At 41.1% G+C, this 12,166-nt stretch overlaps 1 protein-coding gene and 1 long non-coding RNA gene across 2 annotated transcripts in view; both read left to right on the forward strand.

Annotated features, from left to right (window-relative positions):
* The window catches only part of nrp2a (neuropilin 2a), an 86,690-nt gene extending 84,408 nt beyond the window's left edge, over window positions 1-2,282 (forward strand). Inside the window, exon 18 of the mRNA XM_042512909.2 lies at window positions 121-2,282. Within this exon, the coding sequence (XP_042368843.2) occupies window positions 121-425 (305 nt within the window). The 3' untranslated portion in view covers window positions 426-2,282. The remainder of the gene's footprint in view (window positions 1-120) is intronic.
* A 2,571-nt stretch (window positions 2,283-4,853) lies between these two features.
* LOC148185494 (uncharacterized) overlaps window positions 4,854-12,166 on the forward strand; it is a 31,686-nt gene continuing 24,373 nt past the window's right edge. Inside the window, exons 1-3 of the long non-coding RNA XR_015775830.1 lie at window positions 4,854-5,006; window positions 7,225-7,331; window positions 8,214-8,319. This is a non-coding gene — a long non-coding RNA (uncharacterized LOC148185494). The remainder of the gene's footprint in view (window positions 5,007-7,224; window positions 7,332-8,213; window positions 8,320-12,166) is intronic.

Genomic DNA, 12,166 nt, shown 5'->3' on the forward strand with positions numbered 1-12,166 from the left:
TGCTTAAAAAAATATTCGACATGCCTCTCCTGTTTTGCACGACCTTCTCACCCCTTTGAGATAATGAACAGTCCCAAACTGTGGCGAAACTAACTTCTACTTTTCCACTTCTCGTCACAGTTTTACAGTTCCCGGAGCGGAACACAGCGTCCCCGTCATCCGAGCCTCCGGTGACCCGAGTCTCCGAGAAGGACAACTCGTGGCTGTACACCCTGGACCCCATCCTGGTCACCATCATCGTCATGAGCTCCCTGGGCGTCCTGCTGGGGGCGGTGTGCGCCGGCCTCCTGCTGTACTGCACCTGCTCCTACAGCGGCCTGTCATCACGCTCGTCCACCACCCTGGAGAACTACAACTTTGAACTGTACGACGGCCTCAAGCACAAGGTCAAGCTGAACCAACAGCGCTGCTGCACCGAGGCGTGAGGAGAGAGAGAACGAAGAGCCATCTTGTGAAAAACCTCTCGCTAACTTCTTCATTTCCTCCACTTTCAGTTTACTTCCTCGGCGGTGCAGATCTCTGGACACAACGAAAGCCACTTTTTTTTAAGCTCAGATGAGAACTCCCCGCTTGTGGCGTAGTCCAGTGTTGGTAGTTTTTGTGGTGAAATGAGAGAAAGACTGGGGTTACCCATTGCGAGGATGTTAGGCCTCAAAAAATATCTACACATATCAATTACAGATTCCTGCTCCACCAAAAGAGAACTGTTTATAAAAGCATCATAGATTTGTAAGAGGTCTAGTTTTGAAGCTGGATACTGTAAGCTACACACACCGAGTCAGAACACGTCGTGTTGGAAAGGTGGTAGGTTAGGAACGTGCTTAGAAAGCGTCTTTTTTGATCACATGTGAACACAGTGGCCTAGAACTTAGCTCCTTTGTGCTGGCTTTTTTTTGTTCCGTCGTAGACTCCGCTACCTATCAGTTATCCTCTTAGTTCCTGCGGTATTTTTAGTCACAGACGTCTATCGTCTCGGCCATTCTCTTTCTGTTTTTTCGTTCTGGCCTGTCGCCAATGTGCGATAGCAGATAAGTAGAAAAATGAGGCAAAGAACATGTATGTGTGTGTAGAAGTGGGAGGGGGGGGTATTTTAACACGTTCTTTTAATGACAGAGAGAGTTATTGTTAGATTTAGTTGTGGGAGACGGTTGTTACTGGTTCCTGTCAAACAGAAGGTCATGTTTACATTGTGCGTAATGGTGAAAGGTCAAGGAGCTTTGGTCGGTGCAACCTATGGATTGCTGGTTAAGGGCAGAAAACCACTGAAGAGACAAAGAGAGAGTGAGAGAGACTGTGACTGACAGAGCACTAAATGAAGCCCCCTGCCTCTCTCTCACAGGGGGGCGACGGACAAACAGGATCAAAAACAGAAGCAGCTCTTCTCAAGCGACTGACTTACAAAGCCTTAAAAAGCAAACTGTTCACGGAAATGGTGAAAAAAAGGAACGTTGAGGCGACACCGAGACAAGAGACGAGGTGTCCATCTCTCTCTCTTTTTATGTGGACCTCAAAAGCCATGATTTAAAGGACCTACCCCCCCGCCCCCCCCGCCCAACTCACAACCCACATATACACACACATCACCCTCACCTTAAACTACTGGCTGATTGTGTCCTGCTTTTTATGCTTTTTTTGTATTCATTTTTTTTTTCGGCTCTCGCACAGCAAGGTGATCATTCTTTGCGAAAGGGTCTGAGTAGACTCACAAGCCATGAGAAGGAGAGGGTGAGAGAAGTCTCCCACACACGCACACGCACACACACACATTACTTCACTTGTATATACAGATGTATATACAGAACATGAAGACACACCCTCTCTTGCTCGAGAGGCACCGAATGAAGGGAACAGTGACTGCTGCCGAGAGGCCTGACGTATATATTTGAGACCATGGATTCACACACATGCACTCGACATTTAATTCCATCCACCATTGACATGTACACACACATCGTCCCTCTCCTCTGAGGCCCGCTTCTCTGGACCCCACTGACTCTCTTCAAAGTGCCTTGGAGCCTCGGGGATCCAGCTTGCCTTTGGAGCCGGTATCAGAAACAGTAACTTGACGCTGACAGTGACGGTCGCAGCGGCCCCTTCCGCCTGGGAGGACCAAACAATGTTTAAAAGAGAGAAAAAAAAAAAAAAAAAGGACAAGAGCCCCGTTTCACACTCCTCGGACTGCTGTCGTTGTTGTTTTAAAGGGGTCTTTGTACAGAAATGCTCTTTTTATGATTGTTATTATAATTATTGTTATGATTATTTAATAAAGGATTTATACCATACTGAGGAAAAATGGTCCGTTTAGCTGCTGAGTTTCCAAAACTTTCGCTGGGAAGGTCAAGTGCAAAAGTTGAGCATTTAAAATGTTAAAAACAAAAGTGATTACAGCCCTGGATTGATGCACTGTTTTTGTAGCATTATTGACATTCCTGCAATACTTGTGGACACAACTAACGGTTTCCTTTCCCCAAACTACATCTGAGACTTTGAGCCAAACTCTTACTTTTAATTGCAAAAGGAATACACACGGGGAATCTCTCTCTCACACACACACACACACACACACACACAGACTCATGTTCTCGGTCTTTTTTCTCTGTCACATACACATACATACATAATGCCGTGTTGTCAGCCTGCTACAGTTGGCCTCTAAGCTCCACATGATGTCCCATTAGTCTGGACCTCTGGTGGCCCTCATTTAGGAGCTCCAACATCAAAGCTTTGAAGTACCCGACGTATCAACCGCACACACATACACACACACACACACACACACACTCATACAGTACACATGCAATTACTCTGCTTTCTTTTATACAGCGTGCTGAGTCTCCCACACATGGCTCCATTTATCCACATAAGCTTTCCTCACCTAAATGCAAACCCTGTTAGCAAGTCCAGCACAGAGTTTCAGATCCGGGATGTGATATATTTGACTCTTTGGGGTCTCCTGGACGCCAGCTAAGACAGTCAAAGTGGTCCAAGCTTTTTATGAGAACCTAATGCTGCATTTCTTAGCTTGCATGCACTGCTGAAATGTGTTTTTCTCCTTCCGTCAGTGTAACTTTTTAATTAAAGCAATGTTTAACACAACTTTGAGTTGATATGAAATGGAGCTTGTAGCTCAGGTACCACATTATGAGCCGTACAAAGCAGAACGACACATGTTGTCGCTGCACAGCGGCGATGGCAGTGGCTGTTAGCGCGCTCCGGTCCATGACATAGCGGGCCAATTACCGCCTCTGAAAAAAAACCACACACAATCCCCAGTCCACCAGAGGAGTGCGATGCCATCTGCTCACAGGTTTGATTGATCCCGGCAGAACAGTCACGACCACATCACACGAATGAACGCCGACAGGAATTACCAAAGGAGGCAGATTGTCATTGTTCCATACCGCCTCTTGTTTTCCCAACCAAATTATTCTTAATCTTTTTCCCTCCCTGCGAGTGTGTGTGTTACCCAAATGTTGTTTTTCTTGGTTTTTATCAGTCTGTAACGGCACACTGCAGGGGCCCTTTCCTTTAGCCGTCAGATCAGAGAGTTCTTTTGCCTCTGAAGCCGAGGCGGCCTTCAAAGAAAAAGCTCTGGCACCCTGTAAATCGATAGGCCAGATTGAGGAGGGAGTCCATTTGAGGGTCGCGCCACAGGAAGTGACTGCAACACACAGCTAATTAATCTGGGGATTATGTAATCAAGATGGAAGAGAGAGCAAACAGGCGGCACGTTAGCCATCACAGGGAGAAAACTTTGTTTGGTTTTTCAAACTTAATCACTTAGTATTTCCTTTATGTCACAGCAAAAAGGCGTCTCACCGCGTGACAGTTTTAAAGGTCCAGTGTGTAGGATTCAGGGGGATACTGGAAGAAATGTAATATAATATTCATATCCATGCTTTCTTTAGTGTATTATCACCCGAAAATAAATAGAAATTTGGAGTTTTCATTTTAGAGTGAGCCTTTAGTATCCACACATTTGTATAAAAAAATTATATGATTAAGTTATTTAGGTTCTTTGTGGAACTGTAAAAGTTCTCCCTTTTAGGTTGCATTGGGAACCTTTTATCTAGAGGTTCTCTGAGAAACCCACACAATCTGTTGCTTTAGAAAGCCAGTACAGACATAATAAAAGGCTCTTAGAAAATCTAAGATTGATGTTTTAGATAAAATTCTGTTTTTTATTGAAATGCAAAAACACACAAATAATTGAGCCCATAATTACTTCAGCAAAAAAATCGTCTGGAGGGAAGTGGGCGAATCTCTGCAGCACGTCCTCAAATGCTCAGAACAAAATAAACCAATCAGAGCAGTGTGTAGTGTCTGGCCTTTTTTCAGTTTATCCATCTCATAGACTGTATATAATATCTGTGTCTTTACATACAGTTTATGATCTGTCTGCATCATTCTTGTTCAGAAGTGTGACTGCAGAGATCTTCTTAAAGACGTAGAGAAAGAGTTATTACTCGCAGTGTGGAGCTGCATTACACTGACAAAACAGGAGAAATTAACAGTGAACTACTAATTTCTTACTAGCTAATGTTAGATATGAGCCTAAAGCTTGCGTTAGCTATAGTGTTGTTGGTTAACTTTAGGTTATCTGACTGCACTCCCTTTCAGAAATTTGATATGTATTTATAACTGCCTCTTTATGCTAATAATCTAACTCTGCAGAGTCACACTTCTGAACGGGGATGATGCAGACAGATCATAAACTGTATGTTAAGACACAGATATTATATACAGTCTATGAGACGGATAAAAATGCCATTAACTACACGCTGCTGTTATTGGTTGATTCCACTATGAGAGTTTGATGACGTACGGCGGAGGTCCCGCCCACCTCCCTCCGGACTATCCATGCTGGCATCCATCGATATGTTTGTTTGTCGTTAGTTTCAAGTTATTGTCCACGTTCATCGTCTACAAATGAAGTTTTGATTGAGGACTGATGCCAAGCAGTGTTGGAGCACGGAGTGACAACCACAGGCTCAGTGCCTGGACAGGTAGGTCGACATCTCTCCCCTTTAGCCCAGCAGCTAAATGCTAACTCTGGTAACACGCATGGGTGACGCGTCAACACGACGCTCTGACCGGCGGACAGCTAGCATCTGTCCAGCGCAAATATGTCAGACTTTTTTGTGCTGCTTTTGGATGTCCCAATAAAAGAAACAAAAAACTCAGTAACAGGATATTGCATTTCACTGGTGAGAAGTTGTTTTACATTAATTCACTGTATTGAACGTTTGAAATGTGATATATCTCTCAAGCTAGCATAAATGAAACGAATTGAAATTCAAAATAACGGAAATGCTGGCGCGGACTTTAGCTTTAGCTCGTGCTCTCGGTAAAGAAAACAAAAGGAGAACATTTTTGTCAGTCACACATCAGTAAGATGCTGAAAATTACATTTGTGAGTCAGCTACTGTATTTGTAGGTGTGTTAAGTAGGCAATGTTATTCCTGAATTATCTATTCAGTCAGTTTTATCGCATTGACGTTAACTGGAATGTGAATATAAGTTATGTTTTGCATGTGATCAAGTAAGTTGTGTTAAATTATTGGTTCTTTGTATAGACTCCCGTGATCAAAAGCTGCTTTTACACATTTGAAAGAATTAAATCTAATTTGATCTCAACCAATGCTATTGGATAAACATGCATGAGTCAATTATTTGTAGAAACAAATTTTACATTTGTTAATTAAAATAATGTAGCTATTAACCTGTAATGTAAATTAGCATACCATTACACCCCCCCCCCGCCCCCCCAAAAAAAGATAAATATGGACTCTGACACCGTGTGTATACTAAAAGTACAAGAACAATTACCAGTGTGAATCACTTTATTTTTATTGTGAATTACAAAAGGGTTGGGGGTCCACCAGGCACCCTATCAGAGGCCAGATTTGTCCCGCAGGCCGTAGTTTAAGTATCACTGCACTAGACCTTTAACTGTCAACCCTTAGAAGTAGCTGGTGATATAGTTGTGCCAAATATTACTAAGACAGAATTATACCTTCTTGGGAGACATTCAGATATCAAAACTCCTCCGTATCCTCCTCCCTGCACCTTCAGTGACAGTCTGAAGAAGAGAAGCACCTGGAGACTAAACCTCACATCTCTTTCAACAGCATCCAAAGTGCTGTCACAAACTGCAGCAGCCTTGCACACACACACACACACACACACACACAGATTTACATGTTTCATACACACACCACCACCACCACGCACCCACATCCCAATGGTCTTCCTGGGAAGGGGGCCCAGATAATCTTGTCGGGCCTGCCAGCGGTTCAAAGCACCTATATGGGTCAGAGTGGGGAGGGTGTGTGTGTGTGTGTATGTATGTGTAGGATGGAAAGGGGCTCTGTGGCAACTTGCCCGCCAGTGACGGCAGACCCAATGACAACAAATGCCAGAGTCTTGTATAAACACCAGGCGGACCATCACTTTCCTTCCTCCGTGACATTATCATCTCCGCAGCCTCACCAGAGGATACTGCCTCCGAAAACAAATACATGGAGGAAATGATTGGAATGAGGAGAGCTCCATTCAGATCCACAAACTAGGACAGTTTCCTCATCACTGTGAAGCAGCAGAGAGGAAATTAACTTGATAAAAAGATACTCAGGGTGGTTTGAGGCAACCTGGTAGAATGTTGACGAGGGACCACAACACTGATGTTGTGTTTTAGCTCAGATGAAACTTCCTCTCGATCAGGATTACTCAACTTGCTTTGCTTGGGGGCCACTTTTGCAAAATGACAGGCAGCCATATATATATTTAAGACATTTTCAAATTTTAGGATTTTTCAGGATTTTGGGATGTTTCTAGGATTTTAGGACATTTTTAAGGATATTAGGCATTTCTAGTTTTTTGGGATAGGATATTAGGGACACAAGGAATCCTCCACTTGCACTTTTCTGATAAACTAGCTCTAGTTTGATGCTGTTTTATGCACTCTTGCACCTTATGTATACTAAAAGTACAAAACCTATTCCCAGTGTGAATCACATTTTTTATTTTGTGAATTGGAAAGTGGTTGGAGGGCCACCCTTGCACCCTATCGGGGGCCAGATTTGGCCTGCAGGCTGTAAGTTCAGTATCAGTGCTCTAGACTGAAGTTCATACCTCATATTGGGATTTTTCAGAAGGAGTGTCTGGGTGCAGAGCTCCGGATTTGATTTCCCAGAGGCATCTAAATATTTTCTCCATCAACAGATCTGAGGCCATCATCTGGAGCTTTTCCTCGTGGCTGAACTGTCATTGTGGACGCTCAACGTGACCAGTGGTCCTGTGTGGTGGGCCACCTGTTCGCTCCACTTGAGGTTGGTGTGTTTACAGTTACGGTTGTCCTGTATAGCACAAGAAACTTGTTATCAGGCACTGCGGGAGGCCTCTCTCAGACGGTCCTAACCATCTGTCTTGAGTGTTTGTGTTTGAGTTTGAGTGAAGGTGTTGCAGCTCAAAAGCTTGACGTCAGAGATCAGTACAATTATTACACAAGCAGAAGAAGGAGCGCTGCTTGAGAAATTCTCTGTTGAGATTATGATGTTTAAGGAATGGTATATTCAAAATTGAATATGCAGAAAACAGAGATATTGTCAGTTTTATGTAGTTTGCTTTTCCTTGTTAATATGCAACACATTCTCCCTCCCAACTCATCAGTTACGGCAGATTTAAACAAACAAAAAGCTGGCATTGCATGTTTCTGCAAAGCACAAATATGTAACAATTGTGTGTATCAAAGCTGTGGTTAAGGAACTGTTAGCTTTAGGCTCAACACATGATAATGGTTTGGAAAAGATCATGTTCTCAGCAAAATCCCACCTGGAAACACGAGCGTGAAGCGTAAATAAAATATGTAAGTATAATAACACTTCACTAATTGAAGAAATTTTTTAAAGTTGGAGAACAGCTCTCTTTTTTTTCAGTGAAGTCAAGATCTACTAGACATTACACACCCACAAACGAGAAAAAATGTCTCAAAGCCCATTGCACAACCTTTCCCACCATTTCAAGGAAACATTGTGTGCAATCCAGAAACTGGTAAACCGTGGAAAAACGGTGCAAAATGTTTTAAGAATGTCCCTTGTCTGCTGTTCCACACAGGTGAAGGAGGCATGGCCTTGCAGAACTTTGTTGGTGAGGAGGAACAGGGGAGTGAGGAAAAAAAACATATTTTAATTAATTGATTAATTTTATTACAGTGGTCTCTGAACTGAATGGATGCAGCAGTGAACCAGAGCGTATGGAGGACTGTAAAGCAGGCCACCAAGCCAAGGCCGGGTCCTTTCTTTTCCTGATCAACAGCCGGTGAGTTTGATTCTTTTTTGATTTTTTTTTTTGCAATGCATTGCTTTGTCCAGGCTTTTATTTATATTACCCAGAATGCAACTTCAGAAGTTCTGTCACAGATTTAGGTGTGTTATGTAGCTAATGATGAGCAGCGGGGCTACAGAAATCTGTACACTAGTACTTCGCAATACTTTTCTCTGTAAAATCGGTTGACTTCCCCTAAACTACTGGACAAGAAGTCACATCAGAACCCTTCCTATCAGCCTGGCTGCACTGGAATAGTCTTATCTCTTTAAGAATAGGATATACTTGACCATCCCTCACGTAAGTTAAGGAGTCAGTGCCTTTCCACAATTCCTTACCGCAGCAACATTTACAGGACCCGGGTCAATAACTGGAAAAAAGGCAATGAGCAACTTGGCAAGAAATGGCCTGCAAATTGAGAAATTAGTAAAAGATTACAAGATAAATCACCTGAAAAAAAGAGAAGGAGGGAAAATTGTAAAAAACAAAAAAAAAAAAGTTAAGAGAAATAAATGCATATTTATTGTGATTATATATTTAAACCTGTGCCACATACATATATTTACACATATTTTTTTCACTTTTCTCCAGGTCAATTTTGTTTATTTTAGATTTTTCTTTTTTGCTTACTTTCATGACATTTTTTTGTCACTGTTACAATTTCTGGCTATTTTTGGGGGGATTTCTAGTAAAGTTGCTCATTGCCTTCCTCCTATGTTCTTGAAAAAAATCAGGCCAATTTGCTTATGTTTTAAAGGGTTAAGTGCAATTGGATTCTCTGAGGTTTTCCTCTCCCAAACATCTCGTCCACACAGTAGCAATGAAGTCTTTAAATTATTTAAAGAGAGATCAGTGTGTTGGTGCTCTAAAGATAAATCAATACCTGATAAAAAGTTTTAACTCAACCTAATTCTAAAAACAGATCTAATAACTTCTGTGAAACCTTAATCAATGTGAACTCTTGAACCTGAGAGGGAAAAAACCTAAAAATAAATCTGCCAATCACAAGTTAAGTAAAAGAGAGCTGTTATTGGAGCACTCATGCTTGACAGGTTGTCAGGGATCTCGGACAAAAACATCTTCTGTAATATTCAGTTGGTGCTGAAGCCGTAGACAATTCTTCACTCCGAATCTGTCAAATGATTTCAGAGCCGAGTCGCCAGGCCTGTTGTTATTTGAACAAGCATGTCGATAGTAGAGCGAAAAACAAAGTTGTATTTCATGAAAAGTGGTAATCAATTAACAATGACAAAAAAAGCATAGCGCTTTCAAGAATGCAGCTGGGGCAGATTTCAGAAATAAACAGCTGTGCTCATCATGAATCCCTCTCGCTGTCATTAAAGAGGGACGAAAGAAAGAAAATAAGAAATGGAAAATCATCTGAATGCTCTAGTCTGTTGTGTGAGGCCAGTTTAGTTTTTGGAGTAATTGAAACGGCCTTCTCATAACTTTCTGTACAAATTAGGGCTCTTTCATTATGTATTCCATCGAGGCGATAATCAAATTCAATTGCACTTTGAGACCCATCTGTTCCAAAATAATTGACGATTCTACCCTTCAAAAAAACAACCTCCCGAGTCTCCTCGGCTCTGCACATAAATCTCCTCATCTGAATCAAATTAGCTCCACAAGTAACATGTGTTTACGAAGCGGCTTTGTGAGAACGCCCGCCACATTTCCCCTTTGATGGAGTTGGACGCGGCAGAATGAAATGCAATAAATAAAAAGGTGCAATGTAAAAGCTTCGATTGTTTTTCACTCTTACAGTGAAAGGCACTTCAATTGTACAATGCAGTAATAAATAAAGTTATAATCATACATTTAGACATATAGTAGATACATTGACCTAATTCCCATCCTTTGTGTATTTATACACAGCGCTGATTTCCATTATGCACTAGCAGAAGCACCGCCTGAGAAACTATCCATGTTAGGATTTTATTGTTCCAATAAATGCTTAGTTTCTGAAATATCATACCCTTTTTCCACCAAAAAACCTGCTAATAATAACCCACTAAATATGGTGATAGACTTAATGCACCACCCCTTCCACCTGCCCCATCAGCAACTTTGTGATATCACGTCATTAGTAGCAGCATTTCAACCTGACGCCATCGTGCTGCGTTTCACGCAAACTCGACAGGTACTGTGTGGCCATGTTCTCAAGTGAACTCTCTGAATATTGCTGCGGATGGGTTTACACTGGAGTCTCATACAGACTCCAGGGTGTTTTGTGTCTTTGAAGTTGGACACTGCAGTATGAAATGCTGCAGTAATAAAAAGGTGTAATGCAAAAGCATGAGATAATGAAGTTGTAGTCATGAATTTAGACATATAGTAGATACCTTATTTCCATCCTTTATTTATTTATACACATTGCTGATTTCCATTATGCTTTGAAACCATCGTGTTTTCTTGTTTCCGTCTTTCCTCTCTTGTCATGATTTGATCATAAGCTATGTGGTGGAGGGAGATTATGTGCCACTGAGGCCTGCGAAGCCTCAAGAGGAGATACCTCTGTGTTTGCTTAATGTGGGATGGAGCTCTTGTGCTCTGTGTACATCCTCAATCCTCTGAGTGGGTTGCTGCTGATGGTACGGGTTATATTTTATGCCTTGTAGGAGGCAGAAATGAGTGCGTGTCGTGTGTGCGACAGTAATGTGGTGGCATCCTTCTCTCTGTGATCGTTGTGTACCGTGGCGCTCTGAGTAACTGCACCCAGGAGAAAGCGGATTTACAGCCTCATTCGGCTGTGCTGAGCTCCAGTTAAACATCACTCAAACCGCCAACTTAGCAATCCAGCTCTCTTTTGCGCTCTCTCTCTTTCTCTCTATCTCTCTCTCTCTCACACACACACACAAACACACACAAACTCTTCCTTATAACAACATACACACACACTTATGCTGAGTGATGTCATGATGGTGGATTCATGGGGCATTTGCAGTAGGTGTTTTGGAGATTTATCTCTGCATACTCCTCTCTTTTCTCTGTGCAGTGTTGTTTTCCTTCTGAATAATGAGATGAATCTCACACTTGCACAGGAGGGCCGTAATCACCTCTTGAAGATGGGTGGCGGGGCAATCTCTGTCATGATCAGATCTCCTATGTCTTCGCTTCCTGCGCTTATGTGTGCAGTTGCTTCTTTTTTTGCCTGCATTTGGTCTAAGCCTGCTCCCTGCTTTCCAAGACTGGGACATTTTAAGTCGGCTTTGCTTTTATAACTTTTTGATGACTTTTTATGACATGTTTAGCTACTTTTTAATAATAATTATGCTATGACATTTTTATGACATACTTTACTTTGACTTTTATATGACTTATGTCATTTTAAATAACTTTAATAATTCTTGATATCATCATGACTTTTTAATGAGTTTTTAATATTTTTTACCTACTGTACCATGACTTTATATTGCATTTGAAATTGATATGCTATACTATGACATTTAAATTTTAATGAAGCACTTGAATGACTCTTAATTAAATTATTCCATGGCTTTTTAATGTCTTTTAAGTGGCATTTTTTAAATGACCTTTAATAATAGTTTTTTAATATATAACACTATGACACTTATGGCATACTGTACAATGACTTTTTTAAAAACACGTTTACAAATTTTTGATGTGCTATACTATGACATTTTGATTGTTTTATGACATACTATACTAATGCATTTAATGAAATTCATAATGAATTTTATATAATTTTTGATATACTATGTAATGACATTTTAATGACTTTTCAATTTTATTTTTATATATCTACAACATTTTTTGACTTTTATTCACATACTATACTAGAACTTTTAATCAAATGATTTTTAATTTTTTTAAAAAA

Source organism: Plectropomus leopardus, chromosome 24 (assembly GCF_026936395.1).
Source record: "Plectropomus leopardus strain MGB_pleo_1.0 chromosome 24, ASM2693639v1, whole genome shotgun sequence".
In the NCBI taxonomy this organism is placed as follows: domain Eukaryota; kingdom Metazoa; phylum Chordata; class Actinopteri; order Perciformes; family Serranidae; genus Plectropomus; species Plectropomus leopardus.